The sequence below is a fragment of the Corythoichthys intestinalis genome, chromosome 1 (assembly GCF_030265065.1).
Source record: "Corythoichthys intestinalis isolate RoL2023-P3 chromosome 1, ASM3026506v1, whole genome shotgun sequence".
NCBI classification, from domain to species: domain Eukaryota; kingdom Metazoa; phylum Chordata; class Actinopteri; order Syngnathiformes; family Syngnathidae; genus Corythoichthys; species Corythoichthys intestinalis.
The window spans coordinates 74,976,593-74,997,926 of NC_080395.1; the positions used below are offsets into that span (position 1 = coordinate 74,976,593).

Genomic DNA, 21,334 nt, shown 5'->3' on the forward strand with positions numbered 1-21,334 from the left:
TGATTATAAAGCGAACTGCAAGGCAGGCAGGAAAGTTTTTGCAGCGTCTCACGGAAGTGTAAAACAGCATGCTGCAGGGGACCTCCACAAACGGAATATAAGATCCCAGAGGAGCCTTGGTCACAATTATTTGCACCTGAAACATCCCCTGAGCTTGATTTGGTATGTTATTATGCTCTTGTATATGGATAACATATAGGCAATATTTATATTTACCTTCATACATCTTGCATTGATAGGAGCATAGCTAGGCTATTTCAGTTGCTACTATGGCTGATTATTTTCTGGAATGTTGATTTTTTTTGAAACATGCATTTATTATCAATAAATATGGAATGAATTTCTGTACCCATAAAGAACATCATATTTTGTTACGCTAACTAATGCTCCTCATTTGGAATGACAGATGAACAGCAAATAAACACTGAATAAATAGTCCTACTGCGGATATTTACTATCTATTGATAGTGAATTTGACATAATCCCACTCCTACCCTCTAAATTACTGCAGCTGAGGTGACACTGGTATACCACACAGTAAAACGTAGCCAGCCAGAGCTACAATAGTGCTGACTGGGGACACAGGCTCAATCAGAAGATTTTTATGTGATTCCAAAATGGTGAAGAAAATGACTTTGGGGAGAACAAAGCAAGAGGCACTGTTGAAACAAGTCCTGGGTCCAAAGGCAATGTGTGACGTGCTCAAGATCTTAATGTCACCCATCCCATTCTCCATACAGACCGATGCCTCGAATAAATTGAGCAGGAAGATGCTTCCCCTTGCTGTCCAGTACTTCAGTCCAAAGTCTGGGCTCACCAACAAAATGGTGGACTTCGTAGATAATGCAGACGAGTCAGCTGCTGGAATTGTAGCTCTCCTGACACATTCCCTTAAGAAATTTGGCTTGTCAATGGATCACGTGACCGGATTCAATGCCGACAACACAAATGTTACCATATTTTTCGGACTATAAGTCGCGTTTTTTTTCATATTTTGGCTGGGGGTGCGACTTATACTCAGGAGCGACTTATGTGTGGAATTATTAACACATTATGATATAATTTCACATGTTATTTTGGTGTTTTGCAGTGACACTGATGGTTTTGTAAAGTTGTTAGCATGTTCTTATGCTATAGTTATCTGATTAACTATAGCTATGGCCACGTTCGCGTTCTGCCTTTGGCAGTGTATGTTCAATTGTATTATTGACTTTTTTTATCTTGAAATGGATGCATTTAGTTTGTGGCGCTTTCACGCCCACGTGAGGGCGCACTCGCACTTGTTTACGTGAAGAAGAGTGCTCACACGCCAGAAGAAGACGGACAGCTACGTAGCTCTGAGTGAGTGAGTGGGCGAGTTAGCGAGAGAGAATAGACGGCTGCGAACCTACTTTCATTGTTTATGCTTTTAAATCATCTCTACAGTGGCAACGCCTGCGTGTATCATCTTTTCTGTTGTTGTTGTGTGTTTTCCACCCGCGATCGGACACTTAGAGCCAGTTGTGTGGTTGTTTGAGCGATGTGCTAATGATAGCGAACGTATGCTAACCTGTTACTTATTACTAATAGTACCTAATTATCATTTATTTACGTTGATGCGAACCTGTTTTCTATCGAGGACCAAATTGATTCAGCAAATTATACGGACGTCCAGCATTGTCTTTTGGGAGTTCGCTGTATAGCCAGGACCGAGCCGTAGCGTTGGACAGTATATTCACATTTCGTTGTTTCATGCACTGTACACTGTACATTTATTTAGCATGTTGTTTTCTATTGTATTTTTATATTAAATTGCCTTTCAATATGACATGTCTGTTCTATGTGTTGGATTTTATCAAGTAAATTTCCCCCAAAAATTCGACTTATACTCCGGTGCGACTTGTATATGTTTTTTTTCTCTTCGTTGGGCATTTTATGGCTGGATCGACTTATACTCAGGAGCGACTTGTAGTCCGAAAAAACGGTAATTACAATATTCACAACTTCGTTTTCACTAACCTGCAGAAAAAAACAAAACAATCTGCAGCAAGGAAACTGCCATGCCCACATAGTGCACAATACAGTTTTGTCATCTAAAAATAGATACATTTCTATGCATTTTAGGAGTTTTGGCGATGCCCCTTTTTTTTTTGCCCGTAAGGCTTTGGGCGCGAGGGGGGGGCGTCCCTTATTTCTATTTCTGAAAGGTGGCAACCCTAACGAGGAAGTAACCTTTGACTCTTCTCTGTACACCCTATCAATCACATTGTAATTTTCTTTGTCCTTGACTCCAATCCTTGATAACCTAGACGCTAGAAAGCTCATAAAGCTTGCTTTATCTACTCACACAAAAGATTCACGACAGGTTATGGTTGTTTATGTTCTATTTTTCTTGTCTTTGTGTTGTAGGAGAGCAGTATTTGGAAGATGTGTGTTACCACAAGGCCAAAAGCTGAGGTGTGTATACCACAAATGGCAGACAATTGAGACCTTACAGAAAAAAATGACATTAATGTTGGGTCAAGAAGGAAATGAGGGGATGAATACAGGTATAAAAAGCATGTGTGTTGAAGGACGAGTTGTTTTAATTGGGAATATTTTACTTTTTCTTACCACCACCATATTGCAGGAGGCGAGGCCAACCTCCACCTATAAAGAGGTAAATGGTAACTGCCCGTTTTTTTGCTCTTTTAGCAAAGAATCGAGACTGTTTTACGTTCATATCTAGAAAGAATTCAGGGATTTAAGCATTTATTCACAAGAAGATCATATGACAGTAGAGTGAAATGCCCACTACAGTCTTTATGTATCGTATGTTGAATGTATATTTCCATCTTGTGTCTTATTTTTACATTCCAACAATTTATTTTACAGAATATATATATATAATTTACAGAAAAATATGGCATAGTTTATGATGGTTTGAATTGCGATTAATTGCGATTAATTACGATTAATTAATTTTTAAGCTGTAATTAACTCGATTAAAAATTTTAATCGTTTGACAGCCCTACTTTTAACCAAGAATCGAGACTGTTTTACGTAAATATCTATGAAGAATTCAGGGATTTAAGCATTTATTCACAAAAGTTTTCACCGGAAAATCTCTGTTTACATATGGCGGCCCCCACATTGACTAACAGACTAGCATCTTACTTCGACATATTTACGTAAAATAAATTCTAAGTGCCCAGTCTTTTTTTTTGCTTTTAACCAAGAATGGAGATTGTTTTACCTCCATATCTATAAAGAATTCAGGGATTTAAGCACTTATTCACAAGCATTTTCAACGAAAAAAGCGCTTTGTCTGTGAATCCACTCGTCAGAGTTGACGGCCACGCCAACAATACAGGCCCCCTCTTAGTCGGCCCAGTGTCCGGTCAATGTCATTATGAAATCTATTGGATCCTTTTTCAGTTTTGGAATGATTTGCACTTTATACTTAGCCAATGGGAAAATATATCTTATCTGAGGGTGTATGTTCACTGATAATGGTTTACAGTTAACTGTGTGTAATCCAACATTAAATATTGGTAGTATCTTATTTTTATAAAAAAAATGTTACCAATGTTGCTAGCTGGCGAGTTCTAACTTACATGAACTGTCACCTCATGATTCCTACAAATATAGGGTGTTTTTTGTTGTTGCTGCACATAATTGTGAATTAAAGAATGTTAGAACAATAAAAACACAAATTTGATGTTTTCTTCTGCTTATTTTGTATTTCAATATCTAGGGATGCCCCGATCACGTAATTGGGAATTGGGCCGATCGCGCCATTTTCAGAGGATCAGAATCGGGTGAAAAGGATCGGATTTTAATGAAAAATATATATCTCTGTTTTTCTGCTTCATGCTGATTGCTTATCTAAGCCATAGACTTCATAACCTATCTACACGACACGGGAAACGGGGCCGATTCGCAGGGGGCCTATTTTCAAAAACTTTTCAAATTCAAATATTTTCAAAACCAAAGCTGCTACCACCTACAACAACAACAGACCATATATGAGTCTCCAAGAGCAACTTGAACATTCCCGAATGAAACGAAAATAGCGAAAGTCGTCCCCGTATATAAAGGAGGGGGCGCACATGTATTTAACAACTATAGGCCTATCTCCATTCTGCCACAATTATCTAAGATCCTCAAAAAAACTTTTAATAAAAGGCTTGACAAGTTCATATCAAAGCATAGCTTACTAAATCATAGTCAGTATGGTTTTAGAAAAGACCACTCTACTGCACAAGCACCGACGGAGTCAATGGAAATTATTACGGATGCGATTGATCAAGGACAATATTCTGTTGGAATTTTCTTGGATTTGATAAAAACATTTGACACAGTAGATCATAATATATTATTTGATAAATTAGAGGGACTGGGAATTAGAGGAACAGTTCTAGACTGGATACGTTGTTATCTATCTAAAAGGCATCAATATGTGACAATTAATGGGAAAAGGTCGGAAAAACTTGAAGTTACATGTGGAGTACCTCAAGGCTCTGTCTTGAGGCCAAAATTGTTTCTACTATATATAAATGATAAATACAAGGTATCCAGCATATTAAAAATGGTGCTTTTTGCTGACGACACCAATATATTTTTCTCAGGTAGCGACCTAAACAGATTGGCCCAACAAGTGAATGAGGAATTAGGCAAGCTACAGGAATGGTTCAATGCCAATAAACTGTCACTAAACCTTAGTAAAACTAAATATATGCTATTTGGCAAAAAAGGACTGAAGAACATCTAGACATTGAAGTAAACCAGGTGGCTATTGAACGTGTTAGAGAACACAAGGTATTAGGTATAATACTTGATGATTCATTAACATGGAATGCACATATAAGACAACTGAAAAATATATTAGCTAGGAGCGTCTCCATTCTTTACAGAGAACAAAATGTACTAGATCACAGGGCCCTCCAAATAATTTATAGTGCACTGTTTTTGCCCTATTTGACTTACTGCGCCGAAATTTGGGGCAACACCTACAAATCTCGATTACATCCTCTGCTGGTCATCAAGGAAAAAGCAATACGGATTATTCATAAGGCAAAATACACAGCACAAACACACGAGTTATTTATCAAATCCAATTTATTGAAGCTGTATGATTTAATAAATTTCAAAACGGGACAGATGATGTACAAAGCCTCAACTAATAGCCTTCCGTATAACCTGCAAAGTCGTTTCCAGGCTAGGGAATCGAAATACGATTTGAGGGGAGAAAATGTGTTCAAACTTAACTATGCTAGAACAACAAATAAAATCATTTTCGGTCCCTTACTCTGGTGTAAAGCTTTGGAACAAACTAGATTCTGCAGTGACCAGCTCAGGGTCGTTGGCTGTTTTTAAGAGGAGGTATAAACAAACTTTATTAAATAATTATGTTGCTGACTCAAGCTAACTCTTGGATGTAATAAGAACAGTACAAAAGGTAAATAATGTCTGGGTGGCAACTCAAACCAGTAAATAAAACCGAGTGTACCCAAAACAAAAGAGGGTGAAAAAAACAAACAAAAAACTAACGTGACTCAAAGCCAATGCAAACAGAACTCACAAGGACTGATCATCTGTTGGATGTAAATGCACAGACAATTGACTTCAAATTCTGTAACGACATGGAACTGGTTCATTGGCCACTGTGTGCCCTGGCCAAAATCTTTACAATGCAGTCAGAACCTGGACAACGCGCCTGCCCGGAAAACACCTTAGAGTCTGGATATGTGGAGGATAGCTGGGGTAGATGGCGGCCGCTGTGTCTGACCACACTCGAAGTGGAACAATATCGAGGATGTTTTCTTTCTGATGCGCTGCTGGCTGCTACTCTTCTGCAGGGGCTTGGAGATTGTACCAGGTGGGGCAGTGAACGCTGGGACGGTCCTTATGAGGTGGTCAGAAGGACCTAGCGACGCCAGTCCTCCTTGCCCTGAGTCCACAACCGGAATGGCGATTCAACTTACCACGAAGCTGCGCAACCTTGAGATGAATGTTCGTCGGGAGGCAGCAAGGAATGAAAACTGTGACGAGGATTAAATCGACGAAAGGGGGGTGGCGGACACGGCCTGCCATCGGTCCGCGGCTATTCCCTATCTTATGGATCGAATCAACTGAATAAACTAACCACTAAATTATGAACTAATCTACTGGATCTAATCACAATAACGAGCACATTGCCACGATCAATAATGGACTATTGGGAAAATGATCAATCGGAGGGCATGGTTATTTAAAAAAAAAAAAAAACTTGTAATCACTACGAAATCTGAATGTCAAAAATTGTATTCGGTATTTTCTGCGTCCTATATGGTATACCGGGGGCGGGTTTCAATAAGCTTCGGCTTCTCCCGTCTGCCCTTTTCTTTCGGGTTGAATTAATTGTAAACTCATATAAATGCTGTATGTTTGTTTGGATTATGCCTGAAAGGAAATAAATAAATAAATAAGCGGCATGGAAAATGAATGAATGAATAAAGGACAAAGTTTCCTCTGAATGCTCTGCCATCATCATCTGATTGGCTTACCATGACACATGACTCTAACCCTCAGCCAATCACAATCACTTCCATCGCATCTATCCAGGGGGTGCATTCAGGTAGCCTCGTCCCCCTACTCCTCCCAACACCCTCAAAGGGTCTGGCGTCCTCAAGATGGAAGCAGCATTCTTGCTGGCTGACAGTGGGGGATGGGAACGAGGCTAGCATTCAACCGTAGCAAACACAGAAGCGTTAGCAAGCTTTGGAAAGCATTGTCTAATTGAATGAGCAGGGACAAACAGCCTCGAGTCATAAGAAGTACGTGCGCTATTCTCGAACCAGAACGCACCCCAAGTCTTGGATGACTAAATAAACAGAGCAGAGTAGAGTCGCTACGGCTTGTTAAGAGAAATGGTGGGAGAAATGTTTTGCATTCATAAATGTGTCCTCAGTTGATGTTGAAATAACGTTCCTATTGCTTGTTATTATTGACATGTTATCTTTTCGTCACAAGATGGCAGGATGAGACTTAATTGTCTAAAGTGCTACTTTTATTACTTCTTTTTGTTTGACTTTGATTACTTTGATTTGTGGGATTGCCTGTGAAGACAGCAATGAGAGAGGATGTATCCACATGTTGATGGAAATTAAATACGCCGAGTTTTGGCTGAAAGGAAACTTATTCTGCATCATTTATTCCTACGAATGCAACGTTTAGTTGCAACCACCTCAACACAGCTGGTAGTTTCTTCAATTTATTCAGAGTAAGTAACGCACCGCTTTTGACCACCTCCATGTGTAAACAAAGAAGAAAATTCTTGTGAATAAATGCTTCAATCAGTGAATTATTTATAGATATGGACGTAAAACTGTCTTGATTCTTTGTTGAAAGAGCTAAAAACCGGGCAGTTACGCTTTTACGTATTTATGTCGAAGAATGACGCCAATGCCATAGCACAGGGGTCCCCAAACTACGGCCCAGGGACCGGATACGGCCCGTCTCCACATTTGGTCCGGCCCCCTGAACAATATCTGAGAGCATTTTGATCCCCCCCATAGTGTTATTTATTTCCTGGCTTTTTTCTGTGAAGAACCCAGAAAGAGTTATTTGGTTATTATCTATTTAATTAATAGTGCTATTGAAGGAAAGCCCCATTGCATGTTTGTGCTTTAGTTTAATTGTTACTGCGCTGGCCCTTTAAAAAAAGGCGATGCGCGCATGAGTCACTTTCTCTCCTCCCTTCATTGGCGCGCACGAGTTACTGTCTCTCCTCCCTTCACTGCCGGTGTACACTAGTGACGGGATCTGTCGTTCACTTGAGTAAACGAATCCATTCCGGTTCGTTCAGTAAAAAGATTCGTTCAAACAAATCGTTTAACGAATCGTTCGCCCCCCTCATCTCCCTTCCTGCCCAAGTGAATCGTTTGGTTAGTGAACGGGAAGTGACGTTGCCGAACGAATCACCAAAGATCGCTTCGCAGTATAACTGAACGGGAAGTGACATTGCTTGGTCCCTCCCTCTCTTGCACACAGGCTCCTCATTGACCGCTTGTCGTAGTTTCAGAAATGAGTGACAGGCGATATCATTCTGCTTTCACAGACAGCCTCGTCTCCCTCCCGCTGCTGCAAAAGCGAGGGAGAACTTCCGCGTCGTCTGTCCTAGTTCTATGGGCTCAAAGTCATGGCTCGTGCTTGCATTTCGATTTAGGACATGGTTAAACATTTTCCTTTTGTGGGGGGGAGTGGGGGTTTGGGGTCGGGGGCGCACGGACTTTCTTTAGCATGTTCTTGATCACATATACAATGCTGCTGCTACCAGCCAACACAGCATGCTTGTTGTCACGAAAATAAAAATAAATCGAAAGTTTAATTTCTAAATATGGAACGACCAACACATCATATTTACCTCTCGCTCTGTTGTATTTTTGGTTTTATGCTCATCACTATTATTTTTGGCCACTATTGTTAAAACTGTTAAGTGTAAATAGCTAGTTGTCAAATGTGCTGCTCTGAAATAAAAACAATACTACATTTTGATATTTGCCAGTTATATAATTGCAAATCAGTATGAAGATGATCGTATTGAATTTTTGCACTGGTATTAATAAATAAAATAATCCGGTCAGCTCCCCTGTCGTCCCCGCATCTCAGATCGTCAAATGCTGACGAGAAATAATTGTTTGCTCTTTACGATGTCGCCTTTCTACTCTCATTAGTCTGTTAAGAAAAATGTAGACATATTGCGACATCTCCCGTGTCCGTGTGCGTTGTTTTTGGGCGCTTGAGTAGCACATGATGGACGGATTGACATAATTTGTCAAACCAACCAACACTCGACACACTCTGACACGAAAAAAAAAAAAACACCCGGAAAAAATGGACATGTATATACAGTTTCATTGCAAATCAGTATTACGGTGATCATACTAAATATTCTTTTTTTCTGTGCACATATGAGGTAATTATCGCTGCCATGAAGCCTCCATATAGTGACAGTTCTCTGCCCCCTTCACTGCCGTCACGCGACCGCAGCTCAGTTTTTGCTTGCCTCGTAGCTATCCATGTTTTAAATTACTGTAAATTTGATAGTATGCCATCATAGGTAGTCCCGAGTCTGTTGAGAAAAGTAGTAAACTAAACCATGCTCGCGAGATTTGTGTGGTGTTTTTGTCTGTTTGAGCAGCATTTGATAGGCTCCACATTAACAAATATGTGACAGTCATTTCCTTTCATTTTCTGACTCGTTCACCGCATAGTCATTACTGGAAAGTCAAGTTAGCAGCAAGCTAGGTCAGGAACCTGAGGACCGAGTCACTGAACGGGAAGTGACAAAACTCAGTCTTGCCCCCCTGCCTGCACGCTGGCTGCTTATTGGCCACACATGGAAGTGAGTGACAGACACCCTGATTCTATTTCCGCTCCCTCCCCTGCCCGGGATGAGGCTGGCGTCTGATTGGTCGTGTGCGATGTCAGAAGACGCTGCCGCTTGCTCAACGCCCTCCCACGCAGCGAACAAGCACCAACTTCATAGAACGAATCAGTACAGATGGTGATTAGTTCGGTCTCGTTCACCCAAACAATTCGTTCAAAAAGAACGAATCGTTCACGACCGATACAACACTAGTGTACACTAGTAACTTTTTCCTCCTTTCACTGCCTGCGGGTTCGTTCCTCAAGCTGCCGTTCTGTTTAGTGGCAATCCAAGTGTTGTGTGTGAATGAGAGAGGTGGGTATATTGCAGAAGTGTGCATTGGCAGTGCATAAACACGTTTGGCAGATGAGTTACTTGCTTAGGGTCCCTTGTACTCGTTAGACGCCAGAGCTGTCCGCTAGCCGCCGTGTGCTAACCGTTAGCCACTAGCGCTAATCGCAAATGCTAATCGTTGGCCCCTTTGGCTACATGGTGGAGGCTGAATTTTGTTTGTTGCCGATTCACTTATCTAAATTGTTAGTTATTTTCCTTCTTATTGTGTATGCTCATTATTGTTAATGATTAGCATTGTATGCATTATGTAAGCAGTGTATTTCATTTATATTTAATGTTGTTCCTGTTAATTTTGGTATGTTTATAATACAGTATACGTTTATAGGCTATATAATATTACTGACGTTATGTGGTTATCTTGTGTTCACAGAAACCACAATACAACAAAATAAATCTCATACTCCTTTCATCATCATTAAAGGAAACAAATAAATACTGAACGTCACCTCTTGATTCTCTGTTCGGTGTCACAACTCCATAGCGGCTTTATACCACACACCCACAGAGGGATCCCCAGTCAAATTAACCCTCTTTTTCAGTTATTATTATTTATTATTATTATTATATAATATATTATTACTTTATTTAAATTTTGTTCAGTGAAGAATCCAAAAAGGCTTATTTGATTGTGGCTTTCTGAAAAACAATACATTTTTATCTATCTATCGTAATGCTATCCTCATTAAAATATGAAAACCTATAAATGTTTGGGTGGTTTTAATTCAAGCAGACACTGTATTTTCATCTGTGTGATTTTGACAAAGATCAGATCACATTTGATGGTGATTTTGTGCAGAAATGTGAGACATTCCAAAAGGTTCATATACTTTTTCACACCACTGCATTTCCAAAAAACATCCATTTCAACAGCCATTTCATGAATAATTGAAGTTCAAATCCTACATTGTGCACCTTTAGGTATTTTCTTAGGAATGGAAAATTAACCAATAGCTAGGAATTGCCCAATGAGGACTTCACCACTATGCTGAACCCCTATAGTAAAATACAGTTGTGCAAGCTGTTAACTGTTTGCTGAGGTCTTTTACTGTTCATATCGCAATGGGGAAAGAGTTAACGTTTTTTGTGTGTGTGTGTGTCATGTTCATTGCAGCCAGTTTCACCATGTGAAGAGTCCCTCCATCAGCATGTGCAGACAGAAAGACTGCAACATTCATCTCTTAATTCAACATCAGATCAGCTGTCATTATCTGCATTCACAGACAATGAAATTATAGCCAACAATAACCATCTCAAGGTAGATACTGTGAATTTTTATCACCAAAAAGCTACCATGATTTCATAGATGTGTGTACATGTGTGTACTAAGTTGCCTATTCCAGAGGTCAATGAACAAAGTTGCTGGGAGACAGAAAAATCTCAACTGAGCACACCAGGAGAGCTGAGAAGCAAGACAAACTCCAATTCACACAGTGCGTACAAGTTATGGATATCTTTGTATTTTACAAGTGAAGATGTACAGTCCATGCATTGTCGACCAGTAGCAAAAAAAAAAAAAAACACAAAAAAGTAATTCCATTTTGGTTTTTTATTTCGTCTCCTTAGATTTTTGGTTGGGATAACTCAAACCAGAAAAAGTCTAAATTCACACTGGGATTGATAAGAGTTTCTTCTTCTTTTGCTTTTGGCTTTTCCCTTTAGGGGTGGCCACAGCGAATCAGTTGTCTCCATCTAACGCTGTCCTCTGCTTCCTCTGCTCTCACACCAACTACCTTCATGTCATCTTTAATTTCGATTCTTAAAAGGGTTTAGAATTTTTGACATCAGGCTTAATCTTCGAGTTAGCGAGGGTTTAATTAGTCGGTGGAGTTGATTTCAACAAATTCCGTGTAGTTTGTTAGTTATTTGTTAGTTTCAGGGCTCCGGAGTGGCTAAACGATTCGACTATATACAACAATTTGGCAAAGCGCAGATGACGAGAAATTAGTCTTTTAATCTGCCGTTTAGACCTGTCTGTCATGATAGCGCTTTAGCGTACCCAGCTGGATGATGATGTCGGCAGGATCAAGATTTCATCTGATTTAGAATTCAGCCCAATGAGGGGGAAGATTCAGAACGAGGAAAATACGACAGACAGCAGCAAAATGTCATGATTGTTTCAATCTCTCTGCTCCAATATTTTGACAGGATATTATTTTTAGTATTTTCCCCAATTGATCAACTGTATGGTCATGACAAATAACAGCCTTGTGCTAAATGGAATATGAAATATTAAAAATGCATTTAATCAGTACGACATCGAAAAATTACTGCATAATGGTCAAAACTGCTGAATTCTTCCTCTCCCGAACAGTATTTTATGCCACCAGAGTTGTCCGGCTTTTGTCATTTCCCTGCCCCGGCTTCGGAGACAGGAAAGAGCGTACACAAAACAGGAAGCGTGACAGCTAGCTGACATGCTAACCCGAACCGAGCAGCTTTTTCAAGTCTTATGCTTGCCTTTCGAAAATGAAAAATCACACAAAACTACTCCGACTCATGTCACACACAGCGGCGGGGTTGATTGTCTTCACTGATCGGCCAAGCCCCGGCGGCGAGCAAGTTACGGCTTGTCGTCCTGCTGCGGCTACGGCGGGCTGGCAGTACTCGTCACCAGGAATCAACGTTGAAAATAGCCCATTCTCGGTGGACAAACCGGCCAACGTCGGAGCGGGGGGCTGCTCGTGGCCAAGCCGAGTAAAGTGTATTCTCAGTGGGCACGCGAATAGGACCGAGCTGCCTGGATCGGCCAACCAAACGGTCGATGTCAGACCGGAGGGCTGCTCGTGGCCAAGCCGAGGAAAGCGCAATCTTGGCGGGCACGCAAATAGGACCGTGTGGGTGGAGGTGACCATGGTGTGTGACCGGTCGTCGGCCGAGTGGCCTTCTCGGTGGACAAGGAGCATTGTCCCCCACAAAATGCAAGCCACTTCCCTATTAAAACGTGTGCCATCATCCCATTATTTGACATAATACAAAACTCGTAGCTTACTCACCTTCTTGTCGGTCCAATGGTCCCACAGTTGTCGAACTTGTTTTGGCCATTATCCACGGTGTTTTACGAAATTTTCAAGGTTCGCAGTGAGTAAGCAACAGGCACACTTTTGCTTAATAGACAATGTTTATTGATTAGAAATTGCAAATAAATGAATAAATGGAGTTTAATTGATTACAATCCCACAAAAGCAAGCAAAAACAGCAAAAAACAAGATCAAGCATCACTCAGAATAACAAACATAGCTCAGAATAACTACAACGCTAGGTCCTACGAAGCAGTTAAAAACACATCAACACACATAACTTTGGCGCTAGATAATTAGTTGTCGAACCTAAAAATATCCCCGCACCAAAGCGCAACGAGTTCCTCTATGATAATGAAATCAAGCTCTTACCTGTCGACAATGAACGGAGGGCCACACAACGTTCCTGGTTTGAGCGATCAAGGAACTCCGGCCGAGCGACTACGCGTGAATCCTCTGACCGACCCTAGGTGTGGCCCGGAAAAAGTCCGCTCTTATAGGCATATGCCACGTAAGAACAGAGGGGGCCAACCCCTGCCCTCAGGAGACACATTGCCTGCCCAAACATGGTAAATTTGACATGTTTTGGCCAACCTCTTAAGGAGATTAGTCTCGTGTCCAAATATAATTGGTTCACTCGTTGCACTTCTGAGCAGCATCATATGTCTTGGTTACCATAGCAATGAGCTAAAACTCCCGTCAGCATGGCGAGCATAACCTGATAAGAAGTTGCATTATCAGTCCAAAAGAATATGTGCACCTAGAGCACACATTTAGTTACTTATCTCAAAGGCAGTATGGCGCAGTTAAAAAGCAGTTATGACGCAGTTATATTTATATGTGTATATGGATCAATTCGGGTCACAAAAAAGGTTACAAGATCATAAAAAGGTCATAAAAATGTTACAGGTGTTTTTTCCAATACACACGGTGAGCGGTAACTTTTTGAAACCGTAAAAGGCTTATACACCTCTCCCTGGTGCAGCAACAAAAGCCTGCAGCACATTGGGCTGGCGTGATGCAAAAAATAAACGAAATAGTCCACAAAATCAGTTCAATCTGCAGTCATTCTGCATACTGTCGTATTGGCTGTATACTGAAGATGATTAGTCCGCTGACATCACATTCGCATTCTTCGTCAATCCAGGAAGGCACTCATTTTCATGGCGCGGGATTAAAAAAATTGAATAAATATATCGATCGCTTCCACACACATCCAAGCGGCCCATTTCATTCAGGAGCATAAAATACCCCATGAAATATGAAATTAAAATGCTTTTTGCTGTCATAGGCACGTTAATGACAGCGCGATAAGATATTAATAGTTTTATTTTAACTGCTGCTTAAAGTTTGTTTGTTTTTTTTGCAAAAAGATGGCCTTTAGCAGAAGTGGTTGTCTTATCACCTAAACCAAATGCGTATGCAACACAAGCGTCTATATATGCAAATGCATGCCGTTTAGACATGTTGCGTGACTACAGTATGTGGCATGGCTTCCTTTCCTCACCGGACCATTTGCAATAAAACATTTTGTTTCCCCTAGAAAACTGCAAAATTTCTGGTACAATTCTTCTCTGATTCTGTTTTACCCAGACGTACATCCTTATTGGATTGGGGATTTGGAGAACATCATTATGAAGAATACTGACATGTATACCGATGACCCCCGTCACCAAGGGAATGGTTGTTTTTATGGTAACAGCACTTCCTTATCCCAGCAACTGGATTTTTTACACACTTCACTTCAGGTACTGAACCTTGCAAATAATCAATTGTCGGTACATTGATAAAATAGTAAAAATACAAACCAGACATACTGTCTTGAAACATTTTGACATAGGGATGACTATAAAATGGAATTTGTCTGTTTCATACGTCTTGTCTTCAGCCTGGTCGCCCATTGCGTTCGTTAAGCTCTGTTCAGCTGGCTAATTCCTGCAGCAACACTCAAGCCTTTATTATCTGTCACATTGTGTTGATGAAGGGCCGTGGCAAGGTAAGAACCATACATTAAAAAAAAAATCAACTTGTTTGATGAACATATATCAAAGTCTGGCAGCTCCTGTGCAGCAGTTCTGCTTGTCGAATGATTAACACATCTTTGAGTGGGTACCCGCATGAAGTATCTTCTAAAGACATATTCATTTTAACGCAGTAAAAAGTAGGACTCACCCATGCCCACAGGTGATTCGTCTTAATACAGTGTTCCCATTTACACATCAACACTGCTTACCCCCCCCCCCCCGCCCTGTCACATCCAAATCTAAACCTATATTCCCTCTTATTTGTTTTTTTAACTACTTAGTGTATCAATTCCCCACATGGTGTTCTCTCAATAAGAGTTGTCATATAGACCTTGAAACACTTCTTACAGCTAGGTAGCATATGGCGGAAAACACAGACAAGACTGAAAAAGCAGTTTCTCCTCTTTAAAATAAACTGCTGTATTTTAAGCCAAAACATGATAGAGCAAACAATATGTCAATATGCTGCCATAGCAGATTCATGGTGCATTATGCCCCCGAACTATTTTTAATTTGTCCGTTTTACCCTGGAAACCTCTGTTAACAGACGTGGTGCAATAAAACAGCCATAAAACGATGGTAATTAATTATATTTATTATTCAAAATGTCCGTAATTTTTAGCTTAGAATCATTAATTGATGTTTAACATTTCGTTTAAAAAAAGAAGAAGAAAAAAAAAAACAACTTTAAAAAATTATTCACTCGCATACTATAAACTTTTAAACAAATTACGTCACAATGAAAAAAATTGTGTCTGTAAAAAAAGTCACAGATATCTCATAACTATCGCTTAATTGTATTTTTTTTTTTTTTGTTACTATGGCATTTTCCCCAATATGTTAGCTGATAAATAATCGATCCAAACAAAGAAAAATTGAGAAAAAAAAAACGTTTCAAAGGGTAAATATATGAAAAAGAAAATCTCGACCACTCCTTGATGTCTGTGATTTCTGCATCGCGACCCTTGTTATTGATATTAGATAAGATAAGAGATAAGATTCCAAAAAAATCCAGCTGTGGCCATTCACAGCTGTGTTTTGACACTCCGTGATACATGCTACATGGAGTTTTTGGATCGAAACAAGGTAAGTACGCAATAATATCTCGTTAAAGGCATGGCGTCTTTAATTCTTCTCTGTCAAGCTCTTACCTCCAGATAGGGTTTCGCTGTTAAAAAAAAAATTTTTTTTTTAAATGCCCTCCTGTTCAAAAGCCCCCCCCCCCCCCCCCCCCCAAAAAAAAAAAAAAAAAAAAAAAAAAGAGATTTTAACCTTTTCAATGATGCACTCATGCATATCGGACATCCTTGAAAGTCGGCCAAATTGGGGGCCTCAGAGCGGAACTTCAAGTCACCTGAGTGTTTTCAGGCATATTGATGTTATAAGAACATAGGGTTAGAGTGGATGTAGGCATGTGGATTAAATTTTGTGTTGTAATCTTAGGGAGTTTACTGACTGTAGTGTAGTAGTTATCCATATAATGACTATAAAAATAAGTTTCAAAAGAGAACTGCTGTACCTTTCAGTGTAGTTTTTGTTAAAAAATAAGTTGTGTCATTATTTTCAGGGTTTGGGTTTCAGCATAGTGGGTGGGAGAGACAGCATGAATGGACCAATGGGGATTTATGTCAAGACCATATTTCCTGGTGGAGCAGCTGCTGCTGATGGAAGGCTACAAGAAGGTAATGGTTCCATTTCTATTTGCAGAAAGGTTGCATGTCTGTCATACTCAATCACAAGTTTAAATGCTGTTAAAGCTGTGGTGAAATTATGCAGGAAATACTTGTATGAAACAAAAAAAATCTAGGCTAAGCATATAGCTGGAGTCCATCCCACCTGACTTGGGGAGGAAGCAGGATACAGTGCTGGCCAAAAGTATTGGCATCCCTGCAAAAGTATTGGCACCCTTTGATAATCATGTGATGCTTCTCTAAATTGTGGAATTAACAGCACCTGCTACTTACCTGTGGCACATAACAGATGGTGGCAATAACTGAATCACACTTGCAGCCAGTTAAAATGGATTAAAGTTGACTCAATCTCTGTCCTGTGTCCTTGTGTGTACCACATTGAGCATGGAGAAAAGAAAGGAGACCAAAGGACTGCCTGAGGACTTGAGAAGCAAAATTGTGAGGAAGTATGGGCAATCTCAAGTCCATCTCCAAAGACCTGAATATTCCTGTGTCTGCAGTGCGCAGTGTGATCGATAAGTGTAAAGCCCATGGCACTGTGGCTAACCTCCCATGATGTGAACGGAAAAGAAAAATTGACGAGAGATTCCAACGAAACATTGTGCGGATGGTGGATAAAGAACCTCGACTAACATTCAAACAAGTTCAAGCTGTCCTGCAGTCCAAGGGTTTAACAGGAAGACCTTCTGACTTCTGAGACATAAAAGAGCCAGCCTGGAGTTTCCCAAAACTTACCTGAGAAAGCCAAAAACGTTGTGGAAGAATGTTCTCTGGTCAGATGAGACAAAAGTAGAGCTTTTTGGGAAAAGGTATCAGCATAGAGTTTACAGGGGAAAAAGCAGGCCTTCAAAGAAGAAGAACACAGTTCCCACAACCAAACATGGCAGAGGTTCCCTGATGTTTTGGGGTTGCTTTTCTGCCTCTGGCACTGGACTGCTTGACCGTGTGCATGGCAACAAATTTTGCAGCATAACGTAGGGCCCAGTGTGAGAAAGCTGGGTTACACTTGAAAAAGCACAACAAAATGGTTTGACAGAAAGCACTGGAGACTTCTAAAGTGGCCAGCAATGAGTTCAGACCTGAATCCATTAGAACACCTGTGGAGAAATCTGAAAATGGCAGTTTGGAGAAGAAACCCTTCAAATCTCAGAGACCTGGAGGAGTTGGCCAAAGAAGAATGGTCTAAAATTCCACCAGAGCATTGTAAGAAACTCAATGATGGATACCGGAAGTGATTGTTCACATTTATTTTGTCTAAAGGTTGTGCTACCAAGTATTAGGCTGAGGTTGCCAATACTTTTGTCTGGCCCATTTTTTGATTTTTGTGTAAAATGATAATGATTTAATTGTTTTTTTCATTCTCTTTTGTGTTCTTTCATTGCAAGCAAAATAAATGAACATATTTCATCAAAGTATTTGTAAGTGCAATCATTTTCTGGGAGTAATTGAACATTATCTGACAGACTTGCAGGGGTGCCAATACTTTTGGCCAGCACTGTACCCCCACAAGTTGCAATACACAAAGTGATAAACCAATCATATACACATTGATCATCATGGACATGTATAATCAACCTACCATAACATTTTTTGGAAATGTTGGAGAAAACTAGAGTTGTAATTAAACCCTTTATCACATTATCACACATCTGTGAGACCGTATGCTAACCAGTGTGCTGGTTTTAAATACAGCAGTAAACTGAGATATAGTAATGAACAACAACATTAACTTAGAATGCCATCTTTAGCCCTTGGAGGAAGTATTTTACAGCCCTGCACCAAAAAGTTCATTGCACGCCAGTTGTAAACTCTAAACATATTACTATAACGGGACAGTGGACTCCACTGAAACATCACCTACTGTATAGGTTGACACACCTAATGAGTTACGTCATTATTTTTGCCTCAGGGCTAGTATAAGGTTGTAAGATGCTAAGGGATATTAGTACAATAATTGAAAAATGTTAATGAAATTGTGTGTAGGTGATGAGATACTGGAGCTCAACGGGGAGTCACTATATGGTTTGAGTCATGATGATGCTCTTCACAAGTTCAAGGTAAATCTGTTGTCTGTCTGCTTTGTCTGTCTGTCTGTCTGTCTCTCTGTCTGTCTGTCTCCCAAGCATTCAGTATTAGCACTAGAAGTCCCAGAGAATTCTGCTACCCCTAACAGTCCCAAGCAATGGCCAATTTGGCCTCTCCTCCAAAAAAACCCAGAGGTGGCCTAAATGACCCAAGTGCTTTTGAATTAGCAAGTCGTTGTCGGACAGACAACAGCCGTTCATATGGAAATGCAACCACTTGTGTTGGTATGCGGCCCAAATGGAGGGGAACACACAACAGTAGTACTATTCATGTAATATTATGTGTCAGTTCAAGTCAAGCTACATTTATGGGGTTTTGCACATTTTAATAATGTGTATTGTTTTATGATTTTACTGTCGGAAAAAATATCTCTGACAGTGTATTTGTGGGGCCTTTATATGCTAGCAATATTTGTTATAACAGTATATTTGTGATGCCTGCAGAAAATAGAACATTGAATCAGTATCAAATGTAAAACTGAAATAAGAGTCTGACAAAGTAAATTTTTGTCTTTTCTTCCTGGTATTTATTGATGCACAGGATTCAAACAAGAGTAATCATAGCAAATCAAAACTATCAAGTCAAAACGATGAAATACTATAGAAAACACACATAAATGTACCTCTAATACACCCTCTATCCTCTATACTGGACTTGTTGAAAGGTTATCAAGAATTTTTTGTTTTCCTGGGACTACTTGGTATACAATGAGGAGCAATTATTTGCACTCCTTGTGATTTTGCAAGTTCACCCACTTTGAAAAGGTGGTCTGAAATTTCAATCATAGATGCATTTCCACTCATAGAGACAATCTAAAAAAATCCAGAAATCACATTGTATGATTTTTAAAATTTATTTGCTATATATTTTTATCAACTGGGGTTCAGTTCATGTATTTGTGCACCTGAGAATCAGCAATAATTATGACACTCAAAGAGTTGTCATTCTACCTTAAAAAAAGTCCACCTTTACCCCACCCATTTGAGCTCATCATTGTCACCTGTGCACCCCACAGTCAGTTATAATCCACCCGCTACCATGGGCAATACCAGAGAGATTTCGAAAGGCACCAGATAAAAAAATTGATTAGCTTCACAAAGCTGGAAAAGGCTCCGGGACAACTGGAAAGCAGCTTGGTGAGAATAAATCAACAGTTGCAGCAATTGTTAGAAAATGGAAAAGGCTAAACATGACTGATAATCTACCTTGGAATGGGGCTCCATGTAAAATCTCTCCTCGTGGGGCATCACTCATGATGGGAAAAGTGAGGGCTCAGCCTAGAACTACATGGTAGGAGCTGGTCAATGACCTGCAGAGAGCTGGATGCACAGTTTCAAAGGCTGCTGAAGCCAGTACATGTAAAGGCCTGTCTGAAGTTTGCAAGGGACCATCTGAATGATGCAGAGGGGTCATGGGAGAAAATCATGTGGTCAGATGAGACCAAAGTAGAACTTTTTGGTGCTAACTTTACTGTCGTTTGTGAAGGGAAAAAAAGGCAGAGTACAATCCCAAGAACACCATTCCATTGTGAAGTATGTAGGTGGAAACCTCATGCTTTTCGGCAAAGGGGACAGGACGACTCTATAAATCAGAGGATGAATGGTGCAATGTATCGTCAGATTTTGGGCCATGACCTCCCTCCCACAGTCAGGGACTTGAAGATAAGTCGTGGCTGGGTCTCCCAACATGACAATGATCCAAATCACACAGCCAAGCTGACCAAGGAGTGGCTGCGTAAAATGCATTTCAAGGTTCTGGAGTGGACTCAAGACATCAATCCAAGAATCCAGAAAATCTTTAGATAGAGCTGAAATTTGGTGTTTCTCAACAACAGCCCCGAAACCTGACTGATCTAGAGAAGATTTGTGTGGAGGAATGGGCCAAAATCTCTGTTTTCATATGGGAAAACCTGGTGAAGAACTACAGAAAGCGTCTGACCTCTGTAATTGCAAACAATGGCTGCTGCACTAAATATTAGCAATGATTTTCTCAAGGGTACAAATACTTATGAACCCCAATAAATTACAAATAAATTATTGAAAAAAAAATCATACAATAAGAGTTCCGGATTTTTTAAAGATTATCACGAGAAGTCAATGGGGTTTTGGTGCTCTCTAATATTACCAAGGGTGTCCCATTTTGGGACACCCTGGAGATCCGCCCCGAAGCCGAGCCTACCCTACCGCCTACCGCAAGCCGCATCCAATTTCTACCCCTTGGCCCACCCCTTGGCCTTTCAAACGAAGCAATAAGGGGTAGGGCTTGAAACATCAGCCCTACGAATTGGGACACCTCTTTACACTCACGTACGTCATAAGTCCGTTCGGAAAGTTGTTACATAACCAAAAGCAACGACAAAAAGTGCACTGAAAAACAAAACAAACATTACAAATGAAGAAACACAATGAACAATGAACTAACATTACAATTAGTGGTGTCGATTTTTTATTTATTATACCCCTAATTAGTGCAATTTTATCGTGATTGATCTTTTTTTAACTATTACTTTTCTGACTGAAGAAAACGCATTGAGAGTAGATAATACTGGTCATCAGCTGTTAGAATATTGTTTGGATGTATCAAGCTTGTTTCATTTAATTCAAGCAAAGCAAACAAAACAAACACTGGTAACTAACGGAAGGGTCCACAACACATGCACATAGATGTGGAGCACTAGTTCAGTTTAATTCAATTTGGTTTCAAATTCAATGTAATATTTACACCATTGTATGAAACCTGAATGATGGCTTGTTTCTGAACCAAGAGTGGTATTTACTAATCTTGCATATTTTT

The 21,334-nt window shown here is 40.1% G+C and overlaps 1 protein-coding gene across 5 annotated transcripts in view; it reads left to right on the forward strand.

The window, feature by feature from the left end:
• The window catches only part of il16 (interleukin 16), a 129,293-nt gene that overhangs the window by 36,410 nt on the left and 71,549 nt on the right, over nt 1–21,334 (forward strand). For 4 of the 5 annotated variants that reach the window (XM_057839858.1, XM_057839890.1, XM_057839868.1 and 1 more), the window contains 7 exons: nt 2,389–2,436; nt 10,836–10,979; nt 11,052–11,154; nt 14,335–14,489; nt 14,630–14,737; nt 16,333–16,447; nt 18,440–18,513. In XM_057839858.1, coding sequence (XP_057695841.1) covers nt 2,389–2,436; nt 10,836–10,979; nt 11,052–11,154; nt 14,335–14,489; nt 14,630–14,737; nt 16,333–16,447; nt 18,440–18,513 — 747 coding nt within the window. Of the gene's footprint in view, nt 1–2,388; nt 2,437–9,276; nt 9,686–10,835; nt 10,980–11,051; nt 11,155–14,334; nt 14,490–14,629; nt 14,738–16,332; nt 16,448–18,439; nt 18,514–21,334 lie in introns of those variants that run through there. The other variant, XM_057839881.1, reaches the window with a different exon arrangement.